The sequence below is a fragment of the Panthera leo genome, chromosome C1 (genome assembly GCF_018350215.1).
Source record: "Panthera leo isolate Ple1 chromosome C1, P.leo_Ple1_pat1.1, whole genome shotgun sequence".
NCBI classification, from domain to species: domain Eukaryota; kingdom Metazoa; phylum Chordata; class Mammalia; order Carnivora; family Felidae; genus Panthera; species Panthera leo.
This window is the reverse complement of record NC_056686.1, coordinates 77,179,308-77,197,500: the sequence shown is the minus strand read 5'-3', so window position 1 is coordinate 77,197,500 and position 18,193 is coordinate 77,179,308. Positions and strand designations below refer to the sequence as shown.

The 18,193-nt window shown below is 42.0% G+C and overlaps 1 protein-coding gene across 2 annotated transcripts in view; it reads left to right on the top strand.

The window, feature by feature from the left end:
• The window catches only part of TGFBR3 (transforming growth factor beta receptor 3), a 208,929-nt gene extending 191,272 nt beyond the window's left edge, over positions 1-17,657 (top strand). For both annotated transcript variants that reach the window (XM_042952796.1, XM_042952795.1), the window contains 3 exons: positions 199-240; positions 2,479-2,586; positions 14,193-17,657. In XM_042952796.1, coding sequence (XP_042808730.1) covers positions 199-240; positions 2,479-2,586; positions 14,193-14,311 — 269 coding nt within the window. In that variant the 3' untranslated portion in view covers positions 14,312-17,657. The remainder of the gene's footprint in view (positions 1-198; positions 241-2,478; positions 2,587-14,192) is intronic.
• Positions 17,658-18,193: the final 536 nt, after the last annotated feature.

Sequence of the window (18,193 nt, the reverse complement as noted above, 5' to 3'; positions counted from 1 at the left end):
GAGTAACCCATGTTACAGTTTTGACATCTAAAGAGGATGATTGACAAAGCTTTCACCGAGTATTTATTAACAAATAGGAAAGTGGCAGTCTCTGCTCAGATTTTGATGACCTTTTGCTTAAAACTTGGTTTCTCTGTGGAATGCATCATGATTTATGTATTTTTTCTTTCTTTCTTTCTTTTTTTTTTTTTTTTCCAGAAACCAGTCTAAGCATTAAGGAACCGAATTCAGTTCCTCCACGTAAGTCTTTACGCATCTATTTTGAAATGAAGCCTCCTGGGCTTTTTATAAGAATGAGTTGGTTATGGAGCATTTGGCAAACTTTGAGTTTTGATAAGGAGACTTCTGCTCCCATTCCCCTTCTCCCCCATTTTTTCATAATCTCGTACTTTCTTTTTCCTTTCCTCTGTCCTTCCTTCATCCTTCTGGGTTTTTTTTCCCCTGTTTGCCTCTTTTAAATATGAATTTGTTGACCCACTGGCATGTGTGGCCTTACTTAGCTTTAGAGAGAAGAGTTCATTATTTGCATACCTGTATCAGCTATGATCTAAAAGCATTAACTTACAGCTATGGGAGTGGTTTGCTTATGCATCATCAACAGTTAATTACCAGCTCAGAGAAGTAGGGCTAAGGGAACTAGTTGCTGGGTCTTCTAGACAGTCTCTAGTCCAAGGGGGGTGAGGGGCAGTTATGGAGGCCCTGGGGGGACGTGTGTGAAAAAAGAGAGAGACCAACTGCTACAACATGATGCATTGGAAATCGTCCGGGCCAATTTTGTCACTCGCTCTGGACGAAAACTCTAACCAAAAGATTTAGGTAGATTTGCCTGTGGTTATAATTGGCAGTCAGACAGGACTAGAGCCTGGGCTTCCTGCTGTATACCCAGAAGCCCTTCTAGATGGTGTTGCCTTGTGAAGAGAATCTCTGCTTTTTTTTTTTTTTTTTTCTTCCCTACGACTGTCTGGGTCAGTCTCCATTACTGACCCCATCACATTACACATGAAGGTCTAGTGAGTTCCTTTATGCAAAGCACTATACTGTTCTAGTTAAGGATCTTACTTGAACAATATTGTGGAACATTATCATGAACCCACAAAGAGACACATATGGGCGCATTTCTCTCATACTTACCCAGTCTAATTTTCATAAATGACATCTCTATTTTTAGAATTTCGGAGAAGTTTTACTAAAAACTTTCATTCATGCCTCTCTTTTGCATCTGTAAGCATAAAAAGGCAAATCATCTTTTAATACCTGCAGACTAGACTAAATTGTGTTGATGACTTGGTTCATCTTAACCTCTAGAGTTCTTCCCAATTCTTACTCCTTCCTCAGGATCCCAGACCTTTTACAAACTCCTTTTCTTCACTCCCTGCCTTCAGCAGGTGAAGTAGTGCAATCCCCACTTTCCAGAAGTCAACACACCAAAGAACACATGGCCTAGAAGAGTAGCCACCAGGTTGGGAATTCCTAATTTCTAGAATCGTTGCCAGCATGACCTACTTTTCCTGAGCCCTTACGAGTTAGTTCTGGGGCTACTCGGGGAGTCATATTTGTCTACAATTAGATCTTTTACACTGAAGTGAGATGAAAGGCAAAGTGATTTAATTCATATGGAGATCAGCTGGAGTTGCTTCTGACTGGAGAGGAACATGGTATTGAAATTTTGGGGAGATTGTACACCTGAAATTTATATTAAAAAAAAGACACCTTGGAAATTTTATCCTACTGAAAACCCTTCTCTCTTAGAAAGTGATTTTAACTTTTTATAAGTGATTCAAAGAAGGTGGTTCTCAGGAAATGTTCTATTTCTGTAGCCTGGAATTAATTTCAAGTATAAACATCTTTGCCAAGTGGAGGAACAATTGGTTCTATTTATGTGTTTTGCTGACCATAAAACTGACATCCCTCCACACAGAGACATGTTTCCGTCCCCCTCGTAGAAAGATCACGGTTGGAAAAGTGTTAAAGAGTAGGTTGTTTTAAATGTTACAATACATAATTGTTAAGATGGAGGGTTTGAGCTGAGACCACTGAAAAGTTAAAATCTATAGGAAGAGTCGATCCTTACCTCATGTTTCCTCCTTGGCACTCCCTTTCTTCCGGTCATCTCTCATACTTGTAAATGTTCATGAAAACATGTTTGTAGAGTATTTGAAGTGTGTTTTCTTGTATCATTGTTCAAAGTGTTTGCTGTGGGTCACATTTCGATCATGGAAGTTCATTTTCCAAAGCATCTTCACATGGAGGCTGCAAAGTGAGGAGGATATCTTGGAAATCGGATCATTTTATTTTCATTTTGGGGGGAAAAAAAACATGCAAGTTTCAAATACACTGCATTTTCTTGGAATCCTCATTTCACCCTTGTTTTTATTAGTCAGGGCTCAGCCTTCCCAAAGTGCTTGTGGCACAGATATAAAATTGTAACGTATAATGCAGATTCACTGAAAGTATGCATTGGCTTCCCTTCCTTTATAGAGATCTTCCATGGTCTGGACACCCTCACCGTGATGGGCATCGCATTTGCAGCATTTGTCATCGGAGCACTCCTGACAGGGGCCTTGTGGTACATCTATTCTCACACAGGTGAGTGTGACTGTCAGATAGTAGTTGCTGTGAATCCTGTATGTCTGCCACACAGGCAACCTTTCAGGGTTTCGTTGCATGAATGGATGGACTGACGAATGAGAGAGAAAGTTCATCCCCACCATTTGCACATGAATGTATTTGGCATAAATGGGGTTTTGCAAAAATACAGTGTGCCTGAAGCACCATTAGAAAAGGAATGTTCAAGGGTGCCTGGGTGGCTCAGTCGGTTAAGCATCCAACTTTAGCTCAGGTCACTATCTCTCCCTTTGTGGGTTCAAGCCCCTCGTCGGGCTCTGTGCTGGTGGCTCAGAACCTGGAGCCTGCTTCAGATTCTGTGTCTCAGTGTTTCTCTGCCCCTTCCCTGCTAGTGCACTCGCTCACTCACTCTTTCTCTCTCTCTATCTCTCTCTCTCTCAAAACTAAACATTTAAAAAAAAAAGAAAGAAAGTAAAGAAAAGGAATGTTCAAACTATGTTAATTGCAATTGAAATGTTGGTCAAGTTTAGCTACTAATAAAGCTATTTTGTGGTTAGGGTTGAATTAAAGACAATTAATGTAGACAAACCAGAAATACAAACCCTTCCCTCAAAGCTAAACACTTCAGTGCAGACATATGAATGGGCAGGAAGTGAAAAAGGAAGCGAAGATTTTATTATCCTCTCTGCCAAGATGTTGTGCACTGCCCACCAGAATCCCCAGTCTCGGTGGCTTACACCAGAATTTCTTGACCCTTTTAAAACCCATGCCATGCCCTCTTTGATAAGCATAAATTTCTCATGTCTTTCTTCTATAAAATTGTTTAAATTTTTAAAATATATTTTCATGAGGGGCACCTGGGTGGCTCAGTTGGTTGAGTATCTGACTTCAGCTCAGGTCATGATCTCACAGTCCATGAGTTCAAGCCCTGTGTCAGGCTCTGTGCTAACAGCTCAGAGCCTGGAGCCTGCTTCAGATTCTGTGTCTCCCTCTCTCTGCCCCTCCCCTGCTCATGCTCTGTCTCAAAAATAAATTAAAAAAAAAAAAGTTAAAATATATTTTCATGATTTGCAAACAAATAAAAATGGTGAAACAAGGTACTTTGTTTTCAAGCTGTGCTCCTCCTTCCCCCAAATTCTGATATGCCACACACCCCCCCCCTTTCCCCTTCCCCTCAATCCCAAGGTTGAAACATTCTGGCCTGAACAGAGAACCTGTTCTGACCCCAGTACAGAATGCAGGCCTGGCAAGGGGCGAGGCTAGTGCGATAGGGGAGAAACAAATGGACCTTCCTTCTGTTGCTTCTTTCTTAGTTTCCTTGCACATAGACATAGGAAAGAAAGACATCCATTTTGGGGTATGTCTAGAGAGCTACTTAGGCTTATGTGTCCTTGGATACTTTGAGTTTATACTATGAACCTAGGTAAATTGTGCTTGATTGATCAGCCCGAGGCCAGTGGCAGGTCCAGCCTTTCTATTTAGAATTTCATTGATTTTCCATTGAACGAATGAGCGCCATGATCTTTGGCCTTACTGTGGGCCATTCAACCAGACAAGCTAAAAAGATGACTGCTTTAAAGGGAGACGAAGCACAGAAGGGCATTTTGAGAAGACACCTCTTAATCCCTAAGCAGAATTTTTACTTCAAATACTGCATCCCCTGGCTGAGATATTTTAGATTATGGCCGAAGGAGATCAGATCCATTTGTGCCTAGCATGGAAAGTCACACAACCCAAAGCAAAAGCTTAGGAGTTGTGATAGTGGAGCTTTGAGTCCTCAAACTATTGTTCCCAATTGGAGATGTTTGAGTGAGGTATATATCATGTGAGAGAGAAAATGAGACTCTTAATCCTAAATGTAATGATTCTAAGAATATACAAACCCCTGGGAATCAATTTAGGCATATTCTTCCTCATGAACAGTTCATATAAGCACCAGAAGGGACGGCTTTTAGCAGAGTAGTATTTTAGAGTAAGTAATGTGTCAGAGGTGTACTGACATGTTCAGATCTCATGCTAGCAGTTCCTTTTAATCTTTCCCAATCTCCTGCCTGGCTGTGAGGTTCTAGGGCCATTGGCAGCTGATGCTGTATTTTGGGAATGAACTTGGAACTACACCAAAAAGACTCTGTCGCCCTGAGGATTTTATATGGGCTGGTTATCCGCCTATGCTTAACATGTGCCTGCTGAGAGCAATGACTGGCCTTGGCCATGGAGCTACACCCTCAACCCTGGAAGTTCATCTCAGGCCGGGTAGGGCCAGACAGCCAGGTCCAGGCAGTATCGGGCTACCACATGGCACTCACTATTGGCACACACCCCACTAAACTCACTCCGATAATCCCAGACTCTTGCGCACAGCCATGGTCACAAACCTGATAAAAAGCAAAGCTTGGTTTTATGGCATTTATTGGTCTGCTCATTAAATTCCAAGGTTTGTCGTTCCTGCTCCCTTCTCCCACAAACCAGACACTGAAGGGGAGGAGTTTTTACATTTTGTTAATATAGAAATAGGTTTGGAAGTAGATTAAAGAAAAACAAAGCCAAAAACCCTTCCTGTTATGGTTTCCAAAGCAATATAAATTACACTGATTTGGAAGTTAAAAGGTTTATAGACACTGTCATTTGGGCTCTAACCCTGCTAGCATCACATATGATACAGCTTCAGAATGACTTTTTATTAAAAGCTGTAGCCTCTGGTTCATTTTAAAGACTTCTCATAAGGAAAACCAACATCATATAAGTGTGAAAAAGGCCCACTTCAGAACCCAGTCGTACTATCCTGTCCAGAACTCCTTCAGTTTCCTACCTGGATCAGCTAGCAGCAAGGTTAGATGAAAAGAGATTCTAATGCAGTAGTCAATGGAGAGAGGTGTATACACAGACTCAATGCATTCAACATCCACAATAGTCTAAGCTGTGAAACTCAGACCTTGTATGGTATATTTGGGGGTTCAAGCAGCATCTGCCTCTGTGTCAAAAACAGCCCCTAATTCAGACCAATTCTTTTTATGTTCTTCATCTCCATCCAAGCACAGAGCACCAAACCAAGTCATGTGTTTGAATTGTGGATACATACTTCCATACCTGGAACATGTGTTAGTCCAAAAAAGCTGGGTCCGTCCTCTGTCATATCACAGCTTTGGGCGCCATAAGCAATACCTCCTGAGGGCTATATTAACTCTGGAAAACTCCATTCCTAAAACTTATATTATCTACTAAGATACCACAAAAAGGAGCAACAGTCAGAAAAGAAATGGTGCTGGAAAGGAACCATAGAATCTTCATGCTTCTGCGAGTCTGGCTAGTGCAGGACTCCCAAACTTGTAGTTCTTAAAGGTCCCAAAAATCATATGCAGAATTGTATCTGTCATTTTTTTGATGTGAGGGGCAAAAGTATTTACTTTTATTTTTTAGTAAAACTTTTTAGCCCTATTACAGTAACATATGCACATAGCTTAAAGACTGAAATAGTTCTACAAGACTTATTAGAAGAACATGAGCCCCCTACTGCCCCACTCCCTTTTCTTGCTCCTCAGAGCACCATTCCTGACTCTTAGCTGATTGTTTTGGACATTAATCTATATATTGAAATAATAGAAGTATAGTATTGCAACTTCTTGACTTAACAGCTTTAGGCTTTTTCTTTCAACAATGGAAAATGATAATTCAGTTCTTTGTCATCACTGTGTCCCAATTATACATTCACGCCCCTGATTGTCCCCCAACCCTACCATCCTCTTAACAGAATTATAGTCAGATTTTGGGTAGATCAGTATTTATTGTTTATATTATAACTACCTAAATGCTAATCACAATTTAGCTATATAGTATATTATTGTTTCTCCTGCATGATTTTTAATTTTCCCTAGAATTGATGACTATCTCTCCCCTCCTTCCCCACATTAGTTTTGTTTTTTAACCCCTTTTTAATGTTATTATTTATTTATTATTTGAGAGAGCAAGACTGCTCACATGAGCAGGGGAGGGGCAGAGAGAGAGAGAGAGAGAGAGAGAGAATGAATCCCAAGCAGGCTCCACACTCAGTACAGAGTGTGATATGCAGGGCTCCAATCCATGACCCTGGGATCATGACCTGAGCCCAAGCCAAGCGTCAGATGTTCAACTGTCTGAGCCACCCAGGCAGCAGGCTTAGTTTTCTGTACGCTTCTCACTAATTCATCTGTTGACCCTCTGCCAGTTGTCTCAGTCTCTTCTGAATGCATTCAGACAACAGTATTCCACTGATTCATTTTCTTCACTAAATCTTTCCCGGAGCCTTTTTACCTGTTCATGTCTGAACTGGCTGCCCTCTGTATTGGACACTGTTGTCTTCTTGTATTCCTTCACTACTGTTCTGGGAATTTCCTGCACCTTGGGAGTTTTGAATGGCCTGTGTCATTCATTCCATGTCTTCTCCTCCGTTGTTGAAAGGGTACATAAGAAGTAAATGTTTGTCACACCTTGCATATCTGAAAATATCCTCAGTTTATACAAACACTTGGTGGACAGCTTGGCAAGGTACAGAATTTTAGGTCATAAATAATTTTTCTTTAGAATCTTAGAAGCACTCCTCATTGACCTTTGGCTCTGAAGATTGCTTTTGGGAAACTCAGAGCCATTCAAATTGCTGGCTTGTTTTGTTTGTTTTGTTTTCTGGGAGAAATTTTACAATGACAGTCCTTGACTTAGGTGGATTTCATACATTATGGAGCTCTTTCAGTCTAGAAATTAATGTCTTCCAGCACTGAGATTTTTGGAATCATTTGTTTTTACTCCTATTTTCTCTGTTCTCTCATTCTAGAAATCATTATAAAGATGAACCTCTTGAATGGTTCCCCAATTTTCCTTTCTTTTCTGTTTTCTACTTTTTTCCTTAATTTTCAAAGAGATTCCGTCTTTATCTTTTCATTTCCTACTGAATTTTTAACTACTGCATTCAAATGTTTCAATTCCAAGACATTTTTCCTATGAATTAAAAATATATATCTTATTCCTACGGGTGTAACATCTTATCCCTCTGAAAATATTAATATAGGATTATTTAAGAATGAGTAAGTTTTGAGGATATAGATGGGATATACTGATTGTGAACTTCCCTTAGGGTGATCTGGCTGCCTTTTATTGAGTAACTCCTAATAATTCATCTTTGGATCTTTCCTCTTGAGGTTTCCTCACCAGGTTTTCTATAAAATAGGTTTTCTTATTTTCTTCCTGGGGAGTGCAGGTCTGGCTGTCAGAGTTCTAGGCACCACAACATCCAACCTACAGGACATTCATTTAATCTTCCTCTTTGAGTTGGGTTCTCTGCTCTCAGCTGTCCTGGTGTTGTTCACTCCTGGAAACCTCAGTTTCATATTCTGGAGAGTAAACTTCCTGTCTCCCTCCCAGATGAGGATGGGCAGGGTCCCACTCCACAGGGTAAAGAAGGGGATCTAGAAAAATCTCACTGCTGCTTATACAGCAGCAGTCAGTCAACCCTAGTGCTTGCAGCCTCAAGTTTGCCGTCTTTGCGAGTAACTGGTGCTACCATTTCCTGAATTTTTGAGGGTTCTGTACTATAACTTGGTTGTTGCTCATCTGTTCTTACTGTTGGCTTAGGTTCTGGCTCTCTTAAATCTGCTACATCACTTACTACTCACCCATTTCTTCACCAGCTTTCAATATTTTATTGATGTTGTCGCCACTCCTGCTTTTCTTTTTTTCTTTCTTGTAGGTTGATGCCTTTTAAAAATCTGTAAAGTGTCAGGGCACCTGGGTGGCTCAGTCAATTAAGTGACCAACTCTTGATCTCAGCTCAGGTCATGATGTCACGGTCTCATAGGTTCGAGCCTCACATCAGGCTCTGCACGCTGACTGTGCATGGAACCTGTTTGGGATTCTCTCTCTCCCTCTCTTTCTGCCCCTCTCCCGTTCTCTCTCTGTCTCAAAATAAATAAAGAAACTTTAAAAATAAAATCTGTACAGTGTCATTTTGGTGAGATTTTTCTCTTGGCCTCCGTGTAGGTTGTCATTGTGCACCAATGTCTCAGTCTCTTGATATCCTAATTGGAATTATTTCACTATCTCACCCCTGTAAGAAGAGTGAACTAGATTGTGTTTAGTTTAGAGAAGTATTCAGTCACTGTTTATTGTTTCCAAAATTGAGCCTCCCCATTCTCCAAGCTAAAAGACCTTCCTTTTGCAGACAAAACTGTGCAGGAGGGTGGGTTAGAGGTTGTCATCATTTATCTTTACTTTATGTAACTTGCCTTTGTGGCCACTGAACAGAATGTACTCACAGTGTGATGATAATAAGAGGAAGAAGAGAGGAAGACGGAAGAGGGCAGGGGTCCGGGGCGAGGCTGCCCTCCATGTGTGTCTCTGTACAGCCCTGGGACTTGAAGATCTAGTTTGTTCAACTGCTAGTCTTGTTACCTTACTATGAACCACGTCCCTTTAGTAAACATAGACGTGACCCCTTCTGCCCAGGGTCATTGGCGGTGAGAGCACTTAAGCAAGAATGCATGTGAAAAGTCTTATGAACTCCCAAGTCCTACAAAAATGTAAGATAATGAACGTTTCTCAGATATGTAGGCAGAACAAAAATCTAAGAGTGGAAGGAATGCTGCATTCCACAGAGCAATATAAAATGCTGAGGTCTCAAAGTAGGCATGCCTGTCCCAATCCCTCAGGTTTCTGTTCAGCAGTCCTCAGTTGAACATACCATGTGTTCTTAAAGTAAAAGTCAAGCACCTACTTAGGTTTACCTGAGTCAGGTAAGAGCTTTTAATTAGGAGCATCTCTAGGGGCTTCAAATGTTTCCAGAAGTCTGAAGTTTCTTCAGGCTCCCAAGTTTAGTCCAGGTGCAGAGAGAAGCAGCAGAAAGACAGGTGTGACTAAGGTAGGGGGCAAGAGGCTGAGTCCCAGGGATCAGGAAGATGCAGCTGGAACAGATGGGAGCCCTGGTACGACTGTAAAGAAGGCAGGAATCCACTCTCGGCACCCATGTGCTCAGGTTAAGTTAAAGTAAAATAAGCCACAGAAAACCAAAATGTGGGGGCAAATAGGTTGGCTGTACTGCAGGAATACAGAAAGAAAATGATAGGCAGGACATTTTGAAGGGTTTTAATTCCTGCCTTGGAACCTCTCCCCCCTTCCTCATAAATTATAACAACATCAGACGTACCCCTCCTGATGAGTTTCGCCTGCAGAAGGAAAATCTTTTAGCTCGGAGAGTGGAGACGGACCATTTTTGGAAATGATAAATAATGAATGAACATTTCTATAAACTAAAGGTAGTCTATCTAGTTCACTATCCTTACGGGAGCAAGCTTGTAAAATAATTACAATTAGGATATCAGGAGGTTGAGACATTGACTGGTCCATAATTACAACCAACACATAGGCCTTGCAGACAGTATCTTTTTCTTTCCAGCATCAAGTAATATTAAAGCTAAGCCATCCCCAGGCATATGGTTTTCAATCCAATGCTTAAGTGTCTTCCAAGAAAGAGATTCCATAAATTCCCCTTATAACTAACCAATCCCCATAATCAGCAAGTTCTTTTCTCTGTGACCTAAATCCTTAGTGCTACCATTTAAACTCATTTCCTCATGTTCTGCCCTCAAGAGAGATAAAGCACAGCTGTCTGCTCTTCTTTATAATAATCCTCTTTGGGTGATATTTGCAAACATTCTCCTTTGGGCTAAATAATTGAGATTCCTCTCACCTTTCTTTAAAATTCTTCTGTTGTTGTTTCCCCGTGGAGCCTCTCCAAGTTATTCACATCTTTCTGAGATGAAGTTTCTTCCCCAGGACCTGCCATGCTGCAAGATGCAGAGATAAGAATCCAGTTGTAAAGTAGACTGCCAAAGAGGTGGCAGGAAATCAGATCTGGACAACTCCATGCCAAGCTAAAGAAATAAAACAGATTATCCCTTAAGAAATATATTTTTCTGTTTCTGAAAGCATCTCTGGCAACATCTTGGCTCAGCCACAGGCAAATATGTGAACTGGGTGGAATTATTTCTAATACACCCTCTTCCAAAGGCCTCCTCCTCTACTGTCCTTCCTCCCCACATCTCGCTTCCTTAGTGGGGTTTGAAATTTTAGGAGCAAAGCGTGAAGACTGAACACATTTCTCCTGATGGCCAACTATGATGTTCATGAGTAAGGATCCTTCCTTCAATTCCTTACATTTGCTAAGTGGGCCTATTCTGCTTAGCTCTGGGGTCCTCCCTGCCCTTCTTCTCCGGAAGTAGGGTGGTTGTATTAGTCACCCAAGGGATATGTTACGAGTTAGTGCTCCAAGAAATCAGAGGTCACTGTGATAGAGAGCAGAAAGCCAAAGGGCCCATCTCAGAAAACCCAGGGGAACTCCATTGGCTTTTTAAGCAGAAGCATCTGCACATCAGACTTTTGTTTCTCAGGGTGACTGTTTCTGTCGCACCACTTTCATCTGACAACAAAAAAATCCTTGTCGTAATTTGTCAGAAGGTGAAAGCTTTTGGGGCGCCTGGGTGGCTCAGTCAGTTAAGTCTCCGACTTTGGCTCAGGTCATGATCTCGCAACTTGTGACTTTGAGCCCCGCGTTGGGCTCTGTGCTGACAGCTCAGAGCCTGGAGCCTGGCTCAGATTCTGTGTCTCCCTCTCTTTCTGCCCCTCCCCCACTCATGCTTGCTCGCTCACTCGCTCTCTCAAAAATAAATAAACATTAAAAAAATTTTTTTTAAAGAAGGTAAAAGCTTTTAACAACGTGAGAGAAATCTCATCCATGTGAAAATAGCCACCACAGTAGGAGAAGGTATTTTTAATATTTCTAAAAACAGTACTTTCAGTATTTCTGAGCAGATTCTCAGACAAAGATTCTCCTTGGCTTGGCACATTATTGGCTCAAAGTCAGTAGATTGGCTTTTTTTTTTTTCCTCATTTTTTTTCCTGAAGTATAGCCGACACACAGTGTCACATTAGGTCAGGTGTCCAGCATAGTGATTCCACAAGTCTGTATGTTTTGCAACGTTCACCACAGGTGTAGCTACTTCGAGGTCAGTAGATAATTAGGTTAAGTTGACTTGTCCACCGTGGTGAAATACATCCTGCAATCTTGAGAGGAGAGGGGGCTTCTTTGTTTGGCTTTGCTTGAGTTTTCATTTTAGACAGTGTTTTGCGTTAGCACAAGAGTTTCCAAAACTGGAAGCTGAAAGACCTTTTTAATGGGCACTGATTAAAATCAACTGGCATGCCAACAAATTACATTCAGCAAACAGACATCAGAAAGCAAGTACTCATACTTCCTGGGCAGGGAGTAGTATTGGCACTTTTCCTGACTCTGAATAATCAAGCCCGTGTCCAATTCTGGATGAGACAGACTTGCTCACTGTCAATAAATGAGGCAAGGCCACCTTGCTTTAGCTGCTATCAGGCTGAACAAATGAAGTCCAGGTGAGCCAAAAAGGGAAGGTGGAGTGTTGATTCCTGCTGCTTTTCTTTTTAAATGGAGAAAAGTGTTGCAAAAATGTGCTTCATGCACGGCCCCATCAGTCCTTCTAATAGCATAACAATGCAGCTGGGTGTGGATCAACATGTGGGTTTAAGGGAGCTGAATTTTTAAAGTATATCACAAGTTGTTTGGGTCCCTGGAGGCTTTGGGTTTTTTGTTTGTTTGGGGGTTTTTGTTTTGTTTTGTTTTTTTGACATCAGAATAGCTAAGAGATTTGATTTCCTTCTAGAAATAAGCTCCCACTCTGGGGAAAGTGAATTTCTGGCAGAAAGTCACTGTCATGGAGGCAAACTTCTCCAGATCTTTAATTACATACATACATGAAGGGCAGAGGGTAATGCTGGGGAACGTCCAAAATATAGATTGCCTAAAAAAACCAAGAAGAGTGGAAATACAGTTTCTCTGCCTCTGAGGAATATTGGCCCCCTATCCTCTCTCTATCCCACCAGTCCCGGAAGAAAAGATAATCAGAGGAAAGACAGCACGGGCCAAACAATGCAGCAAGCACACAAATGCCCTGAGGTTGATGCAAAAATGTGTGCTGTAGTTGTGTGGTTTGTAAAATGGGTGACAGGGGAAGCTGTAACCAGACGCGAAGGCACGAACGGGTTCTACATTTTGCAGAGCTGCTCTTTTGGCAGAGTCCTTTGAGGGGCCCCAGAAAGGGAATGGAAGTAACAGGCTGAGATCCCGCCCTTGAGGAGTCGAGCCTTTGCTCTGTGTGTTTTGTTTTAATGAAGCAGGCAGAGGGTTGCTTATCTCTCTGGCTGATAGCTGTGTATTTCAGCAGGACCGGGAAAGAGGAGGCTCATTCATAAACAGAGCTGGCCCTCTGGGGCTTCCAACATTAGAAGAGGGCGACTGCTGACCAGAAGATTATTAAGTTTATGCTCTGACTTTTCAGAGAAAATGCAGTGTTTTTCATTGGAGAGCATTGATCCCTTTTCCCTACACAGAGCCATTTTTTGAGGGCTGCCCTGAGACCAGTTTCGCTGAAGAAAAGACTTCACTCTAGGGCCTTTTGCAAGTGCTAAATGCAAACCATGTGTGTGGGTGACCCAGGGTTTCCTCCTCCTCCAAAGCATTGCACATTTGGCACAAGGAATGGGTTTAGCTAAAATTCAGTGGGATGTGTAATGAAAAGTGGGATGCGTAATGAAAAGTGGGATGCTTAATGTGTTAGGAGATATTCTCACTGCACCCCCAGTGAACTGCAGGATGGAGGAGGTTGTTCCCAGGCAACCACAGTTCCCTGTGTGCCAACAGCTAAACTCCTTTCCCAAAAGGTTTTTCCAAGAGCAGGCTTGTCCTGCCTCCATTTCTCAGCTGGGTTGTGTTCATGGGCCGCACAGCACTTGGCTGTGCTGTAGCTCGGGCAAAATCTAGGCTCACCACCCCCATTTTGAGCAAGTATATTCAGAAAAAGGCCCCCGTACTACAGACCTCTCTCAGTACAGTTTAAAGGTCTCACCCTCTTGGGGTGCCCGGGTTGGCTCAGTCAGTTACGTGACTTGGTCTCAGGTCATGGTGTCATGGTTTGGGGGTTTGAGCCCCCTGTCAGGCTCTGTGCTGACAGCGCAGAGAGAGCCCGGAGCCTGCTTCCGAGTCTGTTCTCTCTCTCTCTCTCTCTCTCTCTCTCTCTCTCTCTCTCTCTGCCCTTCCCCTGCTCGTGCTCTCTCTGTGTCTCTCAAAAATAAATTAATGTTAAAACTTTTTTTTTTTTAATAAAATAAATAAATAAATAAATAAATAAATAAAGGTCTCATCCTCCAAACCTGACTGTATCTTTATGAGAAGAGATAGGCTGTGTGTCCCGAATACAGGGGCTGGTCAGTTGGTACCAATGGTGGCGGTTTCTTCAAAGGTCCTGGGCACTGAAATCCCGGGGATTTATTGTCATCTGTCAGAGTCTTAGCCACTAACACTGCCTATCATAGGTCAGCTTGTAAACAGTTCTCTTTTCACCAGGCAAAACAAAACACCAACAAACAGGACCACTTTCTGTGTAAGGCCTGGTCTACCTGCTTCTGCCCCGGAGGAGAGAAACATCAGATAGAACAGCAAAGGGGGGGAAATAACTGGCCTTGTCACGGATGCGCACACGTAACACGCGTGTTTCTTCGTCCCTTTTCTTCATTAACCGCAGGGCAGACGGCAGGAAGGCAGCAAGTGCCCACCTCCCCGCCGGCCTCGGAGAACAGCAGCGCGGCGCACAGCATCGGCAGCACGCAGAGCACGCCCTGCTCCAGCAGCAGCGCAGCCTAGCTCCCCGCCTCCGCCCGGAGGGGACCGGCGGCCTCCCGCCCGCCCCGCGTGTCCGCGCCGGAAGGCAGCAGCGCGGTGCCATTGCGGAGAGAGAGTGAATTCCAACACGCAGGCCACCTGTTGTATTCCTCCCCCGCCCAGGGCTAATACACGTGTGCCCCCTGGGCTTCTGTAACACACTAGAACTCCTGTGAGAAAGCCAAGGTGGTGGCCTTCTCCACCAGCCCTGCCCGGGCTTGGGGGTTTTCAATGTGAAACACGTGCCAGTTTTCAAAATGCTGCTTTGTCCAGGTAAGACTGTCCATAATTTGGGGCCCCGAGATTTACCCTGACTCGAGGAGTTGGTGAGAGGATGATAACCAGACAGTAGGACCAGTGAGGAGATATGGCCAAAGAGCCTTGTATAACTGAACCAAGATGTATAACACAAGAAATACTTCAAGATTTTCTCAGTGTGTTCCTCCGTGTCTAATTTGCACCTTCTGGACGCACACTTCTCACTTTGCTGTCACACCCTCTGGGGGCTGATGTTGTCCACTTGATGGGTGCCGCCCTCAGGGACTGCACCCTGACACACATCGCAACAACATTCCTTTCTAGGGTAGGGCCCTGGGCCAAAACCAGTGCTGATAACCTTACCTGCTCCCCCCTGTCCCACACTCGCACACCGACTGCAAAAATGTCTTAATGCAAAGTTTGTATTGCTTCATAAGCATATAGAAATAGAAAATGGCCAAAATCTGGGACTGCATGTTTGTCCCCATTTATGACATTGCGTTCTGAGAAAAATTATAAATTGGGGCAAATTTAGTTTTAAAGTTGGAGAGGAATTTGCACAGTAATATATATGCAAGTACAGGTATAGACCATGTCATCTGGCACATTTGTTTTCTCCATTGGAAAAGAGAAAATTCATTCCCCTTTTTAAAAGACCCTGTGTCTTCAGAGTTGCAACTTAAGTGTATTTGGGAGAATTAGTGTTTCCACTCAAAACGTGTCAACCTTGTTAATAGACCCTTTTGTGAAAAACGAAGCTCTTGTTCGTGCAAATGCACGGCAGATCCTGTTGGTTTCTGGTTGGTTATCTGAACAGTGTCACCGATTCTGCCAAGAAAGTGCTGAGATCTGGAAAAGGGCACTCGTGTGGACTGCTTTAGTTCTCTTGCCTTAAATATATTCCAACCTCAAAAAAGGATTTGAGATGGATTTCATTAAAATGGAATAATATCATGCCACTTTGCAGCTAAAATAAGCTCAACTGATAGTCTGTGTTAAAAAAGAAGGCCGAGGAAAGTTGCCATGCCAATTCATTTACTACTGAGAATAGCTTCGTTGCAAAGAAATATTCATCTTCTTCCAGAATTCTCCCCCAAATGACTCCAAATCCTACAGAAAGAACAGGCTAGCTTCTACTCCAAAATATTCATAAGTGAATCTCACTGCCCTTAAAATAAGGAAGTTGTGCCTGGTTCTCTGAATGGAACCCTAAAGACCTGAGGGCAGTGTCTGTCAGCCCCCAAGTAGGTGGAGATACTGACAGTCATTGATATGATACTGATCTGTCATGTTGGTCACTGATATGATAGACATATCATCCAATCATAGAATAATACTCTGATTTGATAAGTATAGATATTCAATCTGCATAATATTAACCAGAACAGATTACTTGAGGGCTAAGATTTCCAGGCTGCCTGCATTGATTTATTGAAAATTTTGCAGATTTCCACATACAAATGAAGATACGAGATTAGAGAATTGATTTCCTTCAGTTAATTTTTTAACATAAGGGTATCAGAGTGGAGGACCTAGATTATGCTACCTGTGTTTGAAAATAATGCGCTTTGCCTAACCTTCAGCAGAATGTATTGTTTTAGCATATTCTATGTATAAAAAAGTTTAAAGATGTCTTCAAAGAAGACTAGAGTCTTTAAGTCACATATAGCTATATTTTACTACAAAAATGTGTGTATAAAGATATATTTAAGTGTTTTAGATAAATTTAAATTACTCCATATGAAATGTTTAATTTCAGTTACTGTGAATTCTTTTGATCAGTTCTTTGCTGTTTAAAAAACCCTTTCCATCCTCTTAAAAACAAAATCATCTATTAAGAGGTATTAAACAGATCCAGTTCTTTAGATGGACAGGGTTAAAACCTTTTGTGATGATTATATTTAAATGTATATTTTTGAGAGAGATGCTACATTGCCAATGATTTTATAAATAATTTAAAATTAATTTACAAATTTATGGATGCAAACCAAAAGATTTTAAAAGAAAGAGAAGGAAAAAAAATCACCTTTTAATTGTTTGGGTCTTACTGTCAGAAGTATTATTCAGATCAAGAAATCTGTGTTGATAATAATCCCGGTCCCATGTTCACTGGAGAGTGAATGTCATTAATTAAGTATCTCAGAAATGTTTCTAAAAAATGTTTTTTTAAAAAAAGTGTTCTCTCCCCAGTTTTGTATTACAGCATTTCTAATCACTTCATACTTCACAGTTTCAATACAAAGTACAAGCTCTAGTTTATAACAAGTTCTGCAAGTTTCCTTAAAGCTGTTGTTATATTCCAGTTAAATGCTTCTGTCTACAAAGTCTTTCGTTACTTCTTCCGGCTACACTCTAATTCACAGAGATCATTTTTGTTGTGTTTGACCAAGCCAAAGCTATTGTTGAAATGCTCCAAACTCCCCAGGCAGAGTGTCTGTGGGATACCTTATAGCTTTTCACTATGTGGTGGTGTTCACCAGCAGTTCCTCTGTTTTTAAAGCCAGAGGTGTCTTCTGTCTGAGCTGCTTCTAGAGCATTGTCTACACAAACAAACAAAAATGGTCTTTTCCTTGTCTGTGATAAGACTGTAAACCCATGTTCTGTGTGTGTTCTGTAGGGGGCGTGGTTGTGAGTGTGTGGGGGGGGTGCGCACATGCGTGCTGGTCATTTCGTACAGTAACTACCTCATGGTGTGAGTGATGGTTGTGGTAACAGAGCACATTTGGTTGGGCGAATTGTGTGTGTGTGACCTTTTTCCTGTTTGTGTTATCTGGGGGTTGTTCATGAAACTGACAGATGTTTTTCTAAAAAGGACTATTATCAGTTTCCAAAAACAATGCTTGTTTCTTCTGGGTTTTCCTGAGTGAGCCTGATTTTGTTGCTGTGTTTCATCTATCAGGGTAAAAAGAGTACCCTTAAAATCCCTGTGGCCAGTTTGAACACCCCTGTTGTATTCTTTTCTCTGTTCAATGTGTTGGCAATTTTATGAACATGCTTAGATGTATAGTTTTGATAACCACAGTTTTAAGTCCTTTATCTGTGCATAATAAAAAAGATACATATCAATTTATTAATGTGTGTCTTGTTTTATCATCATTAAATTCTACCCTCAGGATGACATAACTTTTTCCTTGTGACTTTGTTCTAAATGTATCATCTGCTCCAACTGTGTTGGTGAGGAGTCGGGAGGGAAAAGGCTAAGAGAAAACCCTAGCTCAGTAGAACAGAGGGAAAGAATGGACAGACCTGAGGAAGTAGACAGCAGGAGCTGTCTCTGTTCTTGGAAAAACATGGTGGGAGACCCAGAAGTGGATGTCGGGCCCTGAATCCATTCCTGGCCTTTCTGTCCATCTCCTAGAGCCAAGGAATGGGAAAATATGTATTTGGATCTCCAAATACCTCAGTGTTGCTTCCAGCATTCTCTATGGATATGGCACTACCACCACCACCTTTTAGCTGCCCAAGCCAGAAATCTGGAAGTCTAACTTGACTCCTCTCTGGCTTCCCACGAATTAATAAGTCCAAGTTTATTGAACCTCTAGAGTATCTCTTTCTCCAAATCACCTGCTTATTTCTACTCCTGCTGCTGTTACCCAGAATCCAAGG